The sequence below is a fragment of the Sipha flava genome, unplaced genomic scaffold (assembly GCF_003268045.1).
Source record: "Sipha flava isolate LNK unplaced genomic scaffold, YSA_version1 32_pilon_pilon, whole genome shotgun sequence".
Lineage (NCBI taxonomy): Eukaryota > Metazoa > Arthropoda > Insecta > Hemiptera > Aphididae > Sipha > Sipha flava.
Genome location: NW_020273018.1, coordinates 563850 through 578901, shown reverse-complemented (window position 1 = coordinate 578901; position 15052 = coordinate 563850). Strand labels below are relative to the sequence as shown.

At 31.6% G+C, this 15052-nt stretch overlaps 4 protein-coding genes across 5 annotated transcripts; 2 read left to right on the top strand and 2 right to left on the bottom strand.

Annotated features, from left to right (window-relative positions):
• Positions 1-744: 744 nt before the first annotated feature.
• LOC112686928 (suppressor of fused homolog) lies at positions 745-5533 on the bottom strand. Of its 2 annotated transcripts, none has more exons than XM_025559422.1 (10): positions 4896-5533; positions 4635-4840; positions 3464-3556; positions 3103-3284; positions 2796-3024; positions 1637-1797; positions 1489-1555; positions 1310-1423; positions 1044-1251; positions 745-972 (listed from the first exon to the last, which is right to left on the bottom strand). In XM_025559422.1, exons 2-10 carry the CDS (start codon positions 4811-4813, stop codon positions 901-903), a joined length of 1305 nt encoding a protein of 434 aa, XP_025415207.1. In that variant the 5' UTR covers positions 4814-4840; positions 4896-5533; the 3' UTR covers positions 745-900. The 2 variants fall into 2 exon arrangements, with proteins under 2 accessions (XP_025415207.1, XP_025415208.1); XM_025559423.1 differs by having other exon boundaries at positions 4903-5533.
• Positions 5534-5690: 157 nt separating this feature from the next.
• LOC112686929 lies at positions 5691-6596 on the top strand. The gene has a single exon (XM_025559425.1). The coding sequence runs from the start codon at positions 5873-5875 to the stop codon at positions 6359-6361; it is 489 nt and encodes a 162-aa protein (XP_025415210.1). The 5' UTR covers positions 5691-5872; the 3' UTR covers positions 6362-6596.
• Positions 6597-8354: 1758 nt separating this feature from the next.
• LOC112687078 (methyltransferase-like protein 13) lies at positions 8355-10580 on the top strand. Its single transcript, XM_025559622.1, has one exon. The coding sequence runs from the start codon at positions 8537-8539 to the stop codon at positions 10526-10528; it is 1992 nt and encodes a 663-aa protein (XP_025415407.1). The 5' UTR covers positions 8355-8536; the 3' UTR covers positions 10529-10580.
• A 295-nt stretch (positions 10581-10875) lies between these two features.
• Positions 10876-14965, bottom strand: LOC112687077 (beta-1,4-galactosyltransferase galt-1-like). The gene is made up of 5 exons (XM_025559621.1): positions 14306-14965; positions 13106-13260; positions 12013-12385; positions 11611-11918; positions 10876-11543 (listed from the first exon to the last, which is right to left on the bottom strand). Exons 1-5 carry the CDS (start codon positions 14420-14422, stop codon positions 11069-11071), a joined length of 1428 nt encoding a protein of 475 aa, XP_025415406.1. The 5' UTR covers positions 14423-14965; the 3' UTR covers positions 10876-11068.
• Positions 14966-15052: the final 87 nt, after the last annotated feature.

The window sequence follows — 15052 nt, the reverse complement described above, 5'->3', positions numbered from 1 at the left end:
ACCATGAAATACAAAATTTACTAAGTTAATAAAATGGCTACAAGATAAAGTTTAATAATTATTTATAATTTTATTTTTTATTTTTCCTTACATTTGAAAAAATATATGAAAAAAATAAAACAAAAGCCTTTTTTAAGTACCATCATTATGCAATTTCTTACCTAGCAACAGGGAAATTTTTTTCTTCTTTAAAGCCCATAAATGAGATAAGAAGAATAAATAATCATATTCTTCTTATTTTGAATCCAAAAGTTTTAATATAAATTTGTATGGATTAAAGATCTAATAGTAATTACTAATTAATAATAATATTATTATTACACCACAGAAAAAAAAACCAAATCTATATTTATTTTTTACCTATTGACAAATTATATTTCTTATAATACTTTAAGTACATAAAATTATAATATTTTTAATATTATGACCATTTTTAAAAATCAACAAGTCCATTAATGAATTAATAACAGTTAATTTTTAACAGGCTACATGTAGATCAATATTTGATTTGTTAGTAAATATAGAAAATTATAAAGTATACAAATTGTAAATAATTTTTCAAAATAAATCGTCAACAAGTATTTGTAAATGAAAATATATTAATTTTAAAAATTATAAATTCACTCATTAAAAAATTGTATTTATAAGTAAAATAATTGAGATTAAAATTATGATATGTTTTAAACGCACTATTTTTGTAATACTGTATGAAAGGTTCACAAAATTAATGAATAATTATTGAAAAAAAAATATTAATACAAATAATAATAATACACATTAAATTAATAAAGAGAAACAAAGATATAAATATTAGAGGAACTAATATTACAAGGTATTTGGAAAAAAGAAAACAAAAGAATCACAAAACTAAGAGCAATGAATAAAATAATTTTAAAAAGATTATGATTTTTCAGGATTAATTGTAATAGATAAATTTCTGTCAGGCCAGTTGATGGTTTTTGGCAGTGACTCCTATACAAAAAGTCAAAGAAAAATTACTTAATTATTGATAAATTATAAAATATATTGATAAATGTAATTACCGTGAATGGCTCATGAAGGAACTTTAAACTAGATTCCATTATATCAAGGAAACTATTTGGTAATAACACATGCAACCAAGATCCTTGAGCTACAAATGGTTTATCATCGCTGACTAGGGTTCCAGCTACAGACGGTGCAACAAAAGTAATAGTTGCATTACCAGTTGCCCCTTTGAAAGTAAAATGACGACCATGTCTAATGCGACCTCTGAAATCATATTTAAAAGTAAATATTTTCAGCAAATATAGAAATTATTAAACTGTACTTCAATACAAAAGGTAGCAAAAGTCCAGCTTCTAAATTAAAAGACAAATGAATATTTTCTAAAAATTGTTTTTGAGTCAATTCTGATAATTCACCATCAGTTTCATTTGCATCGCTAAAAATAATATCAAAACTTAGTATTTTCGGAAAAAAAATTAAAAAATAAATAGTGGTATTTACTCATTTGAAGTTCTAGAATTATTAATAATTTGTAATTTTTGCATAGAATGTTCGACTGAATCATCACCTAAAAGTAAAATATTTTAGTAAAATCAACAATTTTTTAACTTTGAATTAAATGTGTATATATTGCATACACGTTACAAACCTATTGTATTGATTTCTTCCCATGAACAAATTGCACTAATACCACATAAATTTGAACCTTCAGTTTTAATACCATCAGCTATTTCATCATGAACAGATGGATCTACATCAAACATGCTTTCTCCTCTGCGCATATTTGTTATTAGCCATGAACCTCCAGTACTACAATTAAAAATTATAAGATAATACAAATATAGATACTTGAATAACATGAGCAAAAAAGAAAATTCATGAAATGCATTTTTATTTCATAATTTATCCATCAAATTATGACAATATTAAAATAAAATGTACTTGAAAATTCTGTTTCATCAATAAACCAAATTTTATAATTGTTTATATAGCAATAATAACAAATACAGTGAATTCCACTTAAAGTGATCACATTAACTGGCCGATTCCATAAAATACTTTTTTTAATGATTCTATATTTTCATGTTTATTTAAAATAAAACTAAAACTGAATAAAAAAATAATTTAAAATTTTTTTATAAAAAATAAATTTAAAAAACTATCTATTTTCGATTACACTTAAGATTCTTCTAATATAAATAATTTAAATAATTTATCATACCAAACGAGTAAATTTTTATTATTTTCTTATAATGAAAAATATTTCTGTTTGTTCAACATTTAAGAAAATTAAACTGAACAACACGAGAACAATGATGTACAAGGATACACTAATACACTAATAAGTTTAAAAATAAAATGGGTAATATAAATTAATCAGTTTGAAATACATGGTAAGAATGTTCATATAATTGATTTAATTATCCGATTCATAGTGATTAAAATAAAAGGTCAATTTAACATTAGTAACATACGATTTGGTTGGGAATTTTAATTTTTTATTCCAATAAATGAATGATTCTATAAACCAGTGATTAAATTAAGAGAAACTCACTATATTATTTAAAATTAAAATATGCTTTTTCTTTCAATTTTAATTACAAAATTCTTTAATACTTCATTGATGTTATTTGTGTTCATATTTTTATTTTATTTTGTCCTTAAGTTATACTATAATCAAATTAAATTTTTAACTCAATACATTTTAATACTAAATAAATAATTAAAGTTAAAACTAAAAATTGAATACATTATTATAATCATTTGATAATTACATTATTTAATAATAATTATTATTATAAACTTACACTGAACTTCTTTTTAATATTTGTAAAACTCCTGGCCCATTCCATCTTTGAACTGCTTGTAATTCTTCTAAACACACACCAACAATCTGAACAAATCTTACTAATCCATGTGGTGTTACAGTTACTTGTAACTGAGGATCTTCAGCCATTAAAATATGTTGTAAACGACTTTCACTCCCATCTAAACCACAATGCCAAGATACATGATCACCAGCATACAATGTATTCCCTTTAATCACAAAATATTCATCACTAACAGAGTTTTTTGGAATATATAATAGTAATAATTACAATAATTAAACTATACCTGTTTTAAAAACATATTTAGCAAGTGTTTGCATAACACGAGCCGGCCAAGTAGGAGGTGATGGGTCAGAAGGATCTTTAAGAAGACGAAATGATAATTCAAAACCAAATCCACTTGGCCCATTTTGATCATTTGAAATATTATGTACACGACCATCACCATGTAAATCGGATAAGCCAAAACTAAAAATTCCATTAAGTAATTCAATTAACAAATACTTAATTAAATGCATTAGATTATTAATATTTTACATAACAAATATGATATGATTTGTATTACTTAAATAATGTACATAATTTATATTACACATAAATCTAAGAAACCTCATATGTGAATACAACAAAAACGTAAATTTAATTACCTAATATAATGCCAATGCGGTGGAATGCCAATCATTCGATCTCCTGGATTATTATACATACTTATATAATCTAATGGATCTGGACCACCAAGCCTATAAATTAAATATAAATGTATTATAAAACTAAAAACACTTTAATCAATATTAACAAATATAAGGTTTATATAAAATAGCCTGTTGATTTTATTATTTCAGTAATATTTGACAAGTTAGTTAACATTTGACAATTTTTATTACATATTATTCAATAATAAACAATTAACTTACTTTTTACTAAATAATCATAAAATAATTTTTAAAAATATATATAAAGAAAAAAACCAGATAACAACCAATTTTTAAAGGATATAATGTACTTTTTGATAAATGATTTTTAAGTACCAGTTCATAATTTTATTTTATTTAATAATCTTATTTAAAATATCTAAAAATGAATTACCCATACATTTTTTATCAGTTTAAAACGTTTAATGAATGATCTTAGCTAGTATGGATACCATTCCTTTACTTAAGTTACAGTATTTTAATATCCTTATTTAAAAATAGACACAACACATGTGTCAACCAAAAATAAATACAGACAGGAAATGATAAAAGAGGAACCATTAATTAACATTTTACACATTCCTAGGCCAGATACATTTTAACATGTTCAGTATTTATAAAAGTAATTAAAATAAAAAAATAATTTTAACCAAAAAAGTTTTAAAATATTTAGTAACTATTTAATTATAATAATAATAGTACATCAATTTAATTTAACAAAACAAAAACAGTATACTAAGAGCTTGAAAGAAATGTATATCACATATCATAATGCATTATGATTTGCATTATGTGCATTATAATTTCATTTTTATAATGGTCAGCTAGTTATACTAAATGACTATTAAGCAATGATTTGAATAAGATCATTTAAAATTATTACCTCATTCAGAATCGAGAAACCAATGGTTTTTTGTATCATTAAAATAATTAAATTTTTAAACTGCTTTCAATTATATGTTATTTATTAATATACTCTAAAATATTTATTACTAATATTGTAAAATAAATTGTGAAAAAAAAATTTAGGAAAAAATACAATAATTTACAGGCATAAAACATGTTATCCATATCAAAAACACAATAATGCAATCATAATAATTTTATACAAATATAATTAACTTACCAGTACTTAAGTACAGTTGTAGCTTGGAGCGGATTACACTGATCTGGGTATATCCTTTTGCATAGCATGTAAAGGGCAGCAAGGCCTGCAGGTAGTGTTTGTGGTATGTAAGACACTTCGGAAAGTGGTCTAGGAGAGCGAATGCAATGCCCTACGTTCTGGTGATCGGTTTCATTCATTTTTTTAGTTTAATGATTCGGTAAAAACTGATCAAAAAGTAAAATTAAAATTCAACATCTTTAAAATAAAAACAAATATTACTAGATACTCATTTATGACATTTTGCGAGTTAGAATTTCGTTTCAGACGAAAAATAAAATTGCTGGAAATCAAGTCAAATCGAGACAAAGCACTGACAATCTGTTATTGTTATGGAAATGATTCAAACGTACACCGAACGGCGAGCACCAAAGGGTTCTGACGATGCAGTTACGTACACATTGTGCATCGGAATAATACTATATAGTTATATACGGTTCGTAGTATCCGGGCTTCGGTATCAGACATTTTTCAAGATACAGTAGTATACAGAGTGTGTCAAATAGTAATGTTGTTTTGAATTTGATACCGTAAATATTGTGACGAAAACGGATGACTTTTTACAAATATGACTTATTTACAAAATTTTACAAATTAATGGCTGCAATTGTGTGCTCAAAACTTTACGTTTCGCATACGCGTCTGGAGAACGGCCGCGAACGGATTTATTCGATCGTGTATAAAAAATATCGATCGCTCTGTATAACCCGGTATTTATGTTATTCTCGTTTTTCACTGCTACCAATACCAATATTATATAATGTATTCAAAACGCGATTACGTTCGATATCTCCCAACAAAATATAATACATTTGCTCATTTCAACCCGAGTACTACTCGATTAAATCGTTTCCCCGGTTCGGTAAACGACCAACTGCATACGTCACGTCGAGTTGCGATGTTCTCACATCGTATACATACGGGGAGGTGGAGGTGTGCTGCGTGCATGGTCGACACATTTTACCTGTTGCGTCGACCATCAACGGGGTAAGATGAGAGAGGGGAGGGCGAGGAGGGGATGTAATAGTGAAAGTCCGCTGAACGCTTGACGGCCGGACAGACGTACGTACATCCTAGTATTATTGTGCGCAACAACAGCGCGCGAGTCCTTCGTCAAGTCGTTGTCCGTCAAGACGGCAGTAATATCGTACTGGCGCTCGAGTGGAACGAGACGAAAAGAGAGAAGCGCTTTCCGCACCATGGACGGTAACAAGTCGTCGCCGGCGGCGGTGCTGTTGCTGCTGTTGTTCGCGTCCTGGTCGCTGATCGACCCCTCGGACGCGGTCGTCAAACGCTGTTTCAGCTGCCGGTCCCGCGGAGACTTGGGCAGCTGCAAGGATCGCTTCAAGTACACCAACCTCACGCACATGGCCGCCGAGCCGGGCGTCGGCGTGGAGGCGGTGCCGTGCGCGTCCGGATGGTGCGGCAAGATCATCGAGACGCGCAACTCGGACGCCAAGGAACAGGAGTTCGACACGGCCACGCAGCGGACGTGCTTGCAGAGGGGACCGTCGGACAGCGAGGAACGGTGCAGCGACACCGTGTGGGAGTACAAGAAGGTTTTCATGTGCTTTTGCCACGGCGACCTGTGCAACGGCGCGCCGCCGCCGCCCCGCTCGTGGTCTTCCAACGCGATGATAGTGTCCGCTCTAGGGCTCCTCGTCGCGACCGCCCGGACCATGATCTGAACCCGCACACGCGCATCAGTCCGCGGAAATGACGTTCTTGTTGACCGTTCTTTTGTCTCGATGATTTTGAACGAACCGACGAGGAACATACACCATAACACGCGTTTGCCTCCCGCCCGTTTTGTTAAAATTCCACGTTCCTGTTTTCTACCGACGTTCTATGTAAATAATGTTTCCTCCTTAGATTCTTGTTGTTTTTATGAATAAAAAAAAAAAAAAACCATATTTTTATCCATTTATAAATATTTTTTTTCGTATTACCTGCCTTACATTTGATAATTGGTACCTACCTAGTCTAAACTCGATAGTTTATATTTTTCTATATTATAACATAATGAATCGTTTCTTAATTATTTAAACGGTATAATTGAGTACATTGATACTGTCGCATTTAATGGAAGTTGATTTAAATTATTTTCGCTTTTCAGTTATGAATATCTGTTATTATACCTAGGTCCAATGTGGCGATATATCAAATTAAAAATTATTTAAAAACTTATAGATTAATATAATATAATATTATTATAATAGAACTATTAAGTAATTTTTAACAGTCCAATATAATAGTGAGTTGCATAATATAAGTAATGTATGTTCAGTGTATTTATAGTTATAGTATGAATTATGTGTTATGAATAACATGTTTAATTTTCCAAAAGAGAATTGAATAATTATTTATTTTATAAGTTGCTGTAATTGAATTCAATTTCCTGGTAATAATTGTACAATTTAATTACACATTTGAATACATTTTTCTGGGTCGATTGTATCATTAATTTAACTTTTAAGACAGAATAGTATTGAATGAGAATATATTGGTATGATCTCGGTTTAAAATATGTTTTAAATTACAGTTCTGAGGTATGTTTTATGGACATTTCAATAGTATGATACAAAATGTTAGGTCCTCTAGTATTAATAGTGTTATTCAGGGATGAACAGAGGAAAACATTTCGGGGTCCACAAAATATTGAACAAATGTAAAACGTTGATAAACATCATGATTTATTACTCATTATATATATATATATATTATTTACAAGTCTCATGGGGAAATTTGAAATTACTAAGTTTGTAGGTCAGATCATTTTTTTATAATATTTTTCTGATTTTTCGAAAGGGTTGAACTCTTATGCAGGGGCGGAGCTAGGGAGTGGAAGACGAGGATTCATTATTTTAAATATTCATTGTTTGCTAAATTTCTTACATTTCTAATAACTCATTTCAAACATTAAAAAAAAAAAAAAAAAATGTTAAACTATATTATTCATGCATTATTATACATCGTATACACCCAGTGTCACATATTAGATGTTGTTACTCAGTGATGGTGCTAGAGTTTGCGAGGCCCTGGGCAAAATAAATGTTGAGTCTTATAATTTATATTAATAAAATATTTTAAGTTCAATTAAATCAGAACCGCGGAGCCTTAATTATAATTTAAGGCGCGGGGACCTGAGAAACTGCCCCTATTGACAACCTCCTCGCGTCGTCCCTGTGTTTACCAATATATTTATAAAAGTATATTAAACACGCATATATATATAATATTGTTATTTATTAATTTATTATTTAAATATTACGTGTCAATGTGGGTTATCATTACGAAATTTATAAACTTTAACAGCTTTACATATGGTGGCTATGATTCATATCCTCCCGTAATGTTGAATAGGAACTCGGCTATTCAGTTGTTTTATATATCTGTGGTTTGGACTCTTATTTAGTACGCAATACGAACTAAGATATACTTATATATCTAATATATCTTGTACATCTTTAATCTGTAGCACAAATTAAAATATACCTATATATCTTTCAATCGTGGTATACAATGAGTTTATTATCTATATCTGTGTGTTAAACAGCGATTGCTGTATGCGATAAGAATTATCGTGTTATTAGGTATATTTTTATACCCATTATTGTGATCGGGCTGCACTGTCATTATTTTAAAATTATCTTATCATTTATTCAAAGAAACAATTAATGTTATCTCGCCGCTCACTTGCTTGATTTGATCACACCACACATCACACCATGATTTACCTATTGATTAAAGATATTTTGGTACTTGTGGGGTATATTACTATTGCAGACTATAGTTATGTGAATATTGTTTAGAAGCTTTATTCATTACTACTTAGAATTAGTTTTATTCGTGGCTCCACAAAAATGAGTTTGGTACCTGAGAAGAACAGCGATTTCAGTACAACCAAGTATTGGGACTCATTTTTTACAAAACGAGAGGCAGCATTTGAATGGTATGGTAATTATGAAAATTTGAAACGTTTACTCACTAAATATGTCTGTTCTAAAGATATTATATTAATGTCGGGATGTGGAAATTCAAATCTAAGTGCAAATATGTACTGTGATGGATTTTCCAATATGACCAGTGTTGATAATAGTGAAGTTGTTATAGCGAATATGAGTAAAAAACATACAAAAAAATATCCTGGTTTAGTATACGAAATTAAAGATATTTTGAATACTGAATATCCAAATGAAAGGTTCAGTGTTGTTATTGACAAAGGAACATTGGATGCATTGATGCCAGATGGCGAAGTGGAATCGCTTACACGTGCAATGTCAATGTTCAATGAAATCAAACGAATATTGAAATTTGGTGGACGTTATATTTGTATATCTCTTCTTCAGTATCATATTGCCAAATTTTTATTTACCTATTTTAGTGAAAACGGTTGGATTATTCGTGTGTGTCAATGCACAGAAGTTGAAGATTCTGCAGATTTTAATGGCCAACCAGTATTTATGGTTGTCTGCACTAAAGTTAATAAAATACCAGGAGCCAAACCAGTTATTGAATGGAACCCAGATGGACTTACAAATGAAAGATTAGATTCCATATCTGATCTATTAGAAATAATAATTGGTACTCAGAAATCTGTTTCAATGTGTTTTGATCTCACCAAATGTCAAATGGAAGATATGTCAAATAGTTATCGATTTGAAATTAACTGTACTCAAACAAAAACTCCTCGATATACAATTATGATAGTGGAATCTCCTTCACAAAGAAATCCAAATAAAATGACCTTTGCTGCATTCATTGTTCCTCATGGTCGAGAACATGAATGGTTATTTAACAGTGAAGAAGGACAAGATATATTACGACGAAATTGTAATGTTGATCGTTTAGCTATTATTAGTATGCATAGAGGGCAGGTTTACAAGAGTTTAAAACAAGTACAACAGGAACTGTCAAGACTTATGTTAAAAATTGCCCCACAAGGTGTATTGAAACGTGGAGAAACTATCTTATTTTTATCATTAGAACAACAACTCGGAGAAAGAAAGATCATTATGGAAAGTAAGAGTGAACACTCTGGTAACTTTGTAATAGAAGAAGTAGAAGGACAAAAAGGTGAAACTTTTAGGCGATTAGTGTTCCTTAACATGCCTCACATTATACAATCAGAAGCAAAATTATTGAAAGAAAATGATGATATCAAAATAGACTATTCCCATTTTCTCAGTGACTACATACCATATTTAGGTCTTGGTATCGGTATTAAAGCAAACCAGTCAATTGAAGAACCTAGAATTCTTCTAATTGGTTTGGGTGGAGGTGTACTTACTAATTTATTGATAAATGCTTATAAAAATGTACGTATTGTTGCTTTAGAAATAGATTTAGTTGTATACAAAATAGCCAAAGAAGCGTTTGGATTAATTGAAGACAGTCGATTAGAAGTAAAAATTTGTGATGGTCTCGAGTATCTATCCAATGCTGTCAAAAATGGTGATAAGTATGATGCTGTGGTATATGATGTAGATGTTAAAGATCCAACCTTGGGCTTAAGTGGGCCACCTAAAGCTTTCCTGATACAAGATGTATTGAATAATGTAAAATGTTTAATTGGAGAACAAGGATTGTTTTTATTAAACTTTGTTTGCCGTGCATCAGATGTCAAAAACGAAATATTAAATGTTTTAAAGGCTAATTTCAAACAACTAACATCATTAAAAATTACTGAAGACATCAATAGAGTGTTGTTAGCCAGAAATAATAATGAAGAATTCAGTGAAGAACTCTTGAAGCAAACAGCTGTATACATGAACCAATGTACTACGAGCAGTCCACTTATTGGTTGTGATGTAATTGATATTTCTACATTAAAGGAAAATATTGAAGATATATAATAAACTATACATTTGTTATTATTTTATGAATATTGCATATTTAAACTCATATAAATACTTTTGTATACATTAAGTTTGTAATAAATTTAATTGTTAAACATGTTTAAAACTGGTTTGTATTTCATTGATAAAATTAGAACAATTAATTAAAATTACTTCTTTTGAACAAATATATATTTAAATCAAACGTAAACCATTTTATGTATTGTATTCATACATTAATTAGCCGTACGGTTCTTAAATTAGTGTGTTTATATTTCAATTTTTAATGCTGTGTGTTTTATTGGTGTTGTAAAAATAATTTGATCGAATACAAATATTTTAGTTTATTTCTTAAAAATTAGTGTATATAGTATAATGATTTTTCTATTTCATACTTTCAAGAGTTATTAAACTCTTGGTCCATAAATTACACATAATTCACACAAAACTATAAATAATATTATACATATTTTGAAGGTTTAAAGCACCCTGTTTAAAACAGTTTCATTTAATACATTTTTGGAAGCACACTTATAAAATTTAAATAAAATCAAGAAATTAATTTGAGAAGTACAGTGTTTCGTTTGTATTGGCTTGAGCTTCTATTAGACATTTTGTGTCTAAATTACCTAGGGTATTTGTTATTCTATCAACCAATTTCTGTCTGTATTTGTACACAGTACGATCCACTGTAGAATCTGCAGTTACACAATCATTTCCTCCGTACTCACAAACCCTGTAATGATGTAATATTGCTCGTTCTGGTGTAAAATAAAATGTCCCATCATTAGGATTTAAAAACTCCCAAATAAAATGATTTCCAACTTCTACAGTTCTTCGCGGATCACAAATGTACTTGGAACGTTGTTTGTGTGGATGTAACTTTGTCTTACGCCGTGTTTTGCGTAATACAACGAGATTTGAATGAAATGGATTCTGATCTAATGGTAATGTGTCATCGTCGGCCCATTGCATATAGAAGAATGCATTGCGAAATGAATAAGCAGCTGGCGTTTGATAAATGTTCAACCAACTAAAAACAACCGCATAAAATCAATATTCATTAAAATTAAAAATTATGTTTGATAAAACAAACATACTTGATTAATTGAACTAATGTGTTATTTTGTCTGGGAACAATTATTTCATCGATATCTAAAAACGCCACAAATTTTGATCTGTACATATTTCTATACAAACAGTCATTAAGGGCGGCAAACATTCCCTCGGTTCTTATTTCTTGTTTGGAGACCATGTCTAACTGCCACGGTAAAACAGAAACCAAATTATCTTTTTTATAACGGTCCAGAACGCATTCAACATTTGGTCCTATTGTGTTTTTATAAAAAGTAAAATGTCCAATTCCAAGTAAATAATTGAGTTCTACAAATTCCATAAGTTGTATTGCCTGTAAAATATAAAATAATAATTCATTTTTTACTGGAACAATTATTGACAATTATTTTTGATATATCATAGGTACATCATATCAAATAAATTACCCGATCGTAATAATAATGAAACGGTTTAATACAAATTTCTATATCAATCTTCAACTGATGTATTGGTTTCGGTTTTTGAATGAATACCTCGTTGGCAATCGGATCTTTGATGTGAGACACGACCGAAACGCTTAACGGATTGTTTCCGTCGGATGGTAACTTGCATAACACGAACACTGCGCTGTACTTGAGATTCCAGTTTTCACGGATCGCTTTTACGAATGCTGAAACGGTTTTTGAGCTATTCGAATACCACAACCTGCACCAAACCGTATCCGGTTTTCGAGTTTTGGTAGCACCAATTATTCGTACGAGTGGGCCAACGGCTTTGATCCTCGTATCTAAGTACGCGGAATAAATGAAAAATTTGTACCTAATACATCGGATCAAAACTCATGTTAGTAATTATAAAAAATATCTATTGTAAAAACTGTCTAAGACGGAATCCAATGGGACAGTACTTTAGGGAGCTTTATTGGTTCAATTCCCGAAATTGCAGGTACATTTTCGTGATTAGAACATATAAAATGAATTTATACTTCTTATATTCATAAAAAATTTTCTACAAAAATGTCCTTGATATTATATATTAATACATGTATAACTTGTAGGTATTAATTGTTATTTTACCAATTTCGTATTGGGACCATTGTGAACCCTAGGACAACATATTAAATACTCATCCCCCAAACAATGTACCATACTATCTATACGAATGTACTTATTTTTTAAACAGGCAAAACACCCGCCACCAAAAAGCACCGTTAGGCATTACTTCAAGTAATAAACGAATGGACCTTAAACCTACAATAGTGCAAAAATACTACCATTATTGCTAATATGAAATAATGCCGTCACCATTATCTTACGATTCATTCCGTTGTATAGCATAATAAATGTACATGGCCTATGCAACAAAAATAAATTTAAATCAATTCGTATGAATATAATAATTATAAAAATTCAAAAGCTAAAAAAAAATCTGGTGAAACAGGTTTCGTATTGATGTAGTGTACATGGATTCATGCTATTCCGTGTCCGTCTAAGACTGAGGCATTTTAATTTATAGGTTTAGATAGATGTAAATATGTACTTTGTCGAGTGAACTTTTTGCCAAACCGCGTCCCTGGGAGTACTTCCGCTTCGGTTCGGTAATGTGCGCTCTACGTTGGGCGGTTGTATTATATATTGCTGTTTCGTAGGTTTGTAACGAGTTGGCGCTTTCAGTTTTTGATTGTAGTACTTGTTCTTTAAACAAAAACGATAGACAAACCACGTTGGATTAACTACATATTGAAGCATGACGTACCTATTTATACAGGTGTTTTCAAAGTGACAAGAACCGTACAAGTTTATAACTAAATCAATTGAGTTTATAATAATCTTATTGAAATCCAAATTCGATGCAGAAAAGCGAATGGTTTAATTGATTTCTCTGTTTCGATACAGACCACAGTAAATAATAACGAAAATACATTAATATATTACGGTGCTCTCTAAGAATAATCCAGTAACTCAATGTACTGAAAATGTCGGATTGAATTGGCGCTGAAGGTTTGGTATTTTTATTGGAATAAATGCGTACTAAAACTATGTTAATTTATAGGGTGAAGCCAAGGTGTTTTCATGGCGTAGGCCAGAGGTTCCCAACCTTTTTTGACTCACGGTACCTTTATTATTTTCTAAAAATTTGGAGGCACCCAATAACCTATGCCCTATACTCTATAGTTTATACTGAATACGAAATACTAATATATCGTATATTTAAATTTATATTTTGTAACTTCGGTTTTATTTAGCATTAATAAACAATAAAGATAAGATAAAGTCACAAGTATATCACCATAAATCACTTTAAAACAGTTCACATCAAATCGATAGCAATCGTACCAGTATGAAAATTAAAGTAGATTAAACATCTCAATATTATTATGTAAAAATTATATGTGTTAATAATTAATTCATTAAATTATATTGTATATACCTAATTAATTATACACAATAGGTTTTATACTATAGACATGGAGTACAGTCTGTTTTATTACACACAGTGCTATATTTTTCATGAAGGCGTTTAAAAATAAATATATATTTCAAATATTTTTGCGGCACCCTAAATTTAATCTCGCGGTACCCTAGGGTGCCGCGGCACCCTGGTTGGGAACCTCTGGCATAGGCAATTTGGATTAGGACCGCGTACAACAACAATAGCCGGCAGTTCAAAAACAACTCCCTACTACCGTAGCGAACTTAAAGCGGGTTTGCTGTAACGGGAAACGCTATCAACACTCACTTTGACTTCGGTCGTGCCGCCGTTGGCTTTATCGTCGAGGGCGAAGAGCACTACGTACAGGGTGATCAGGGTACCGCCGAACAAGAGCAGCACCAGACGGACGCGGGTTTTCATCATCGAACGCGCGCTGAGTCCGGCGTGCGCGAGTCGCGCCTCGTATGGTGATCACCCGTCGCAGGCAGGTCCTACTACGTTGCGTTTCCTCGAATCTTCATCCGCCGGGACGACGAACGAACGTCGCCGCGGTACTCCCAGGGCATTACGACCTCTGTTGGTGCGGTTGTTATTGCCGTCGTCGTTGCGCGTTCGTTCGACTGGCGCGGGTGACTTGTACAATGACGCGTTGTTCGCCCGTCGGCCGTTTGCACAGCCGCCGGCACCGTCAAAAACCACCCTTTGAACCTCGCGTAACGAATGCCACCACCACCGACGACGACAGGAACGGATTTATACGCCGTGCTGTATCGTCCCATACGATCCTGCGTGCTGTTGACGGCGGTGGTGGTGGTGTGGTACCTTACGCGTAAGCGCGACCAGTGTGTACACAAGCGAACGGGAGCGCGTTAAACGCCGTTGTTGCGCGCGCACGCCCGATCCCACTACCCCTCACTTTTACGCTGTTCGAGAGGGGTTGGAGACCGCGGACCCGACCGGAATAACAACACGGATGTCTCTGCAACGGTACTTCGCACGCGCGATTATTGTTTTTCCTCAATATTATTTTTAATAAACGTTATATGTTCATGT

Bases quoted from the DNA above. Each gene is read 5' to 3' on its own strand.
- LOC112686928 (XM_025559422.1), bottom strand. From the start codon at position 4,813: ATGAATGAAACCGATCACCAGAACGTAGGGCATTGCATTCGCTCTCCT. The intron at 3,025-3,102 runs GTATAGTTTAAT...TTGTGATTAAAG, and splicing joins TAAATATGTTTTTAAAACAG to GGAATACATTGTATGCTGGT. The intron at 1,424-1,488 runs GTAAATACCACT...TATTATTTTTAG, and splicing joins AATTCTAGAACTTCAAATGA to CGATGCAAATGAAACTGATG.
- LOC112686929 (XM_025559425.1), top strand. From the start codon at position 5,873: ATGGACGGTAACAAGTCGTCGCCGGCGGCGGTGCTGTTGCTGCTGTTG.
- LOC112687078 (XM_025559622.1), top strand. From the start codon at position 8,537: ATGAGTTTGGTACCTGAGAAGAACAGCGATTTCAGTACAACCAAGTAT.
- LOC112687077 (XM_025559621.1), bottom strand. From the start codon at position 14,422: ATGATGAAAACCCGCGTCCGTCTGGTGCTGCTCTTGTTCGGCGGTACC. The intron at 12,386-13,105 runs GTACATATTTAC...CCGATGTATTAG, and splicing joins CAAAAAGTTCACTCGACAAA to GTACAAATTTTTCATTTATT. The intron at 11,919-12,012 runs GTAATTTATTTG...TATATTTTACAG, and splicing joins TTCATTATTATTACGATCGG to GCAATACAACTTATGGAATT.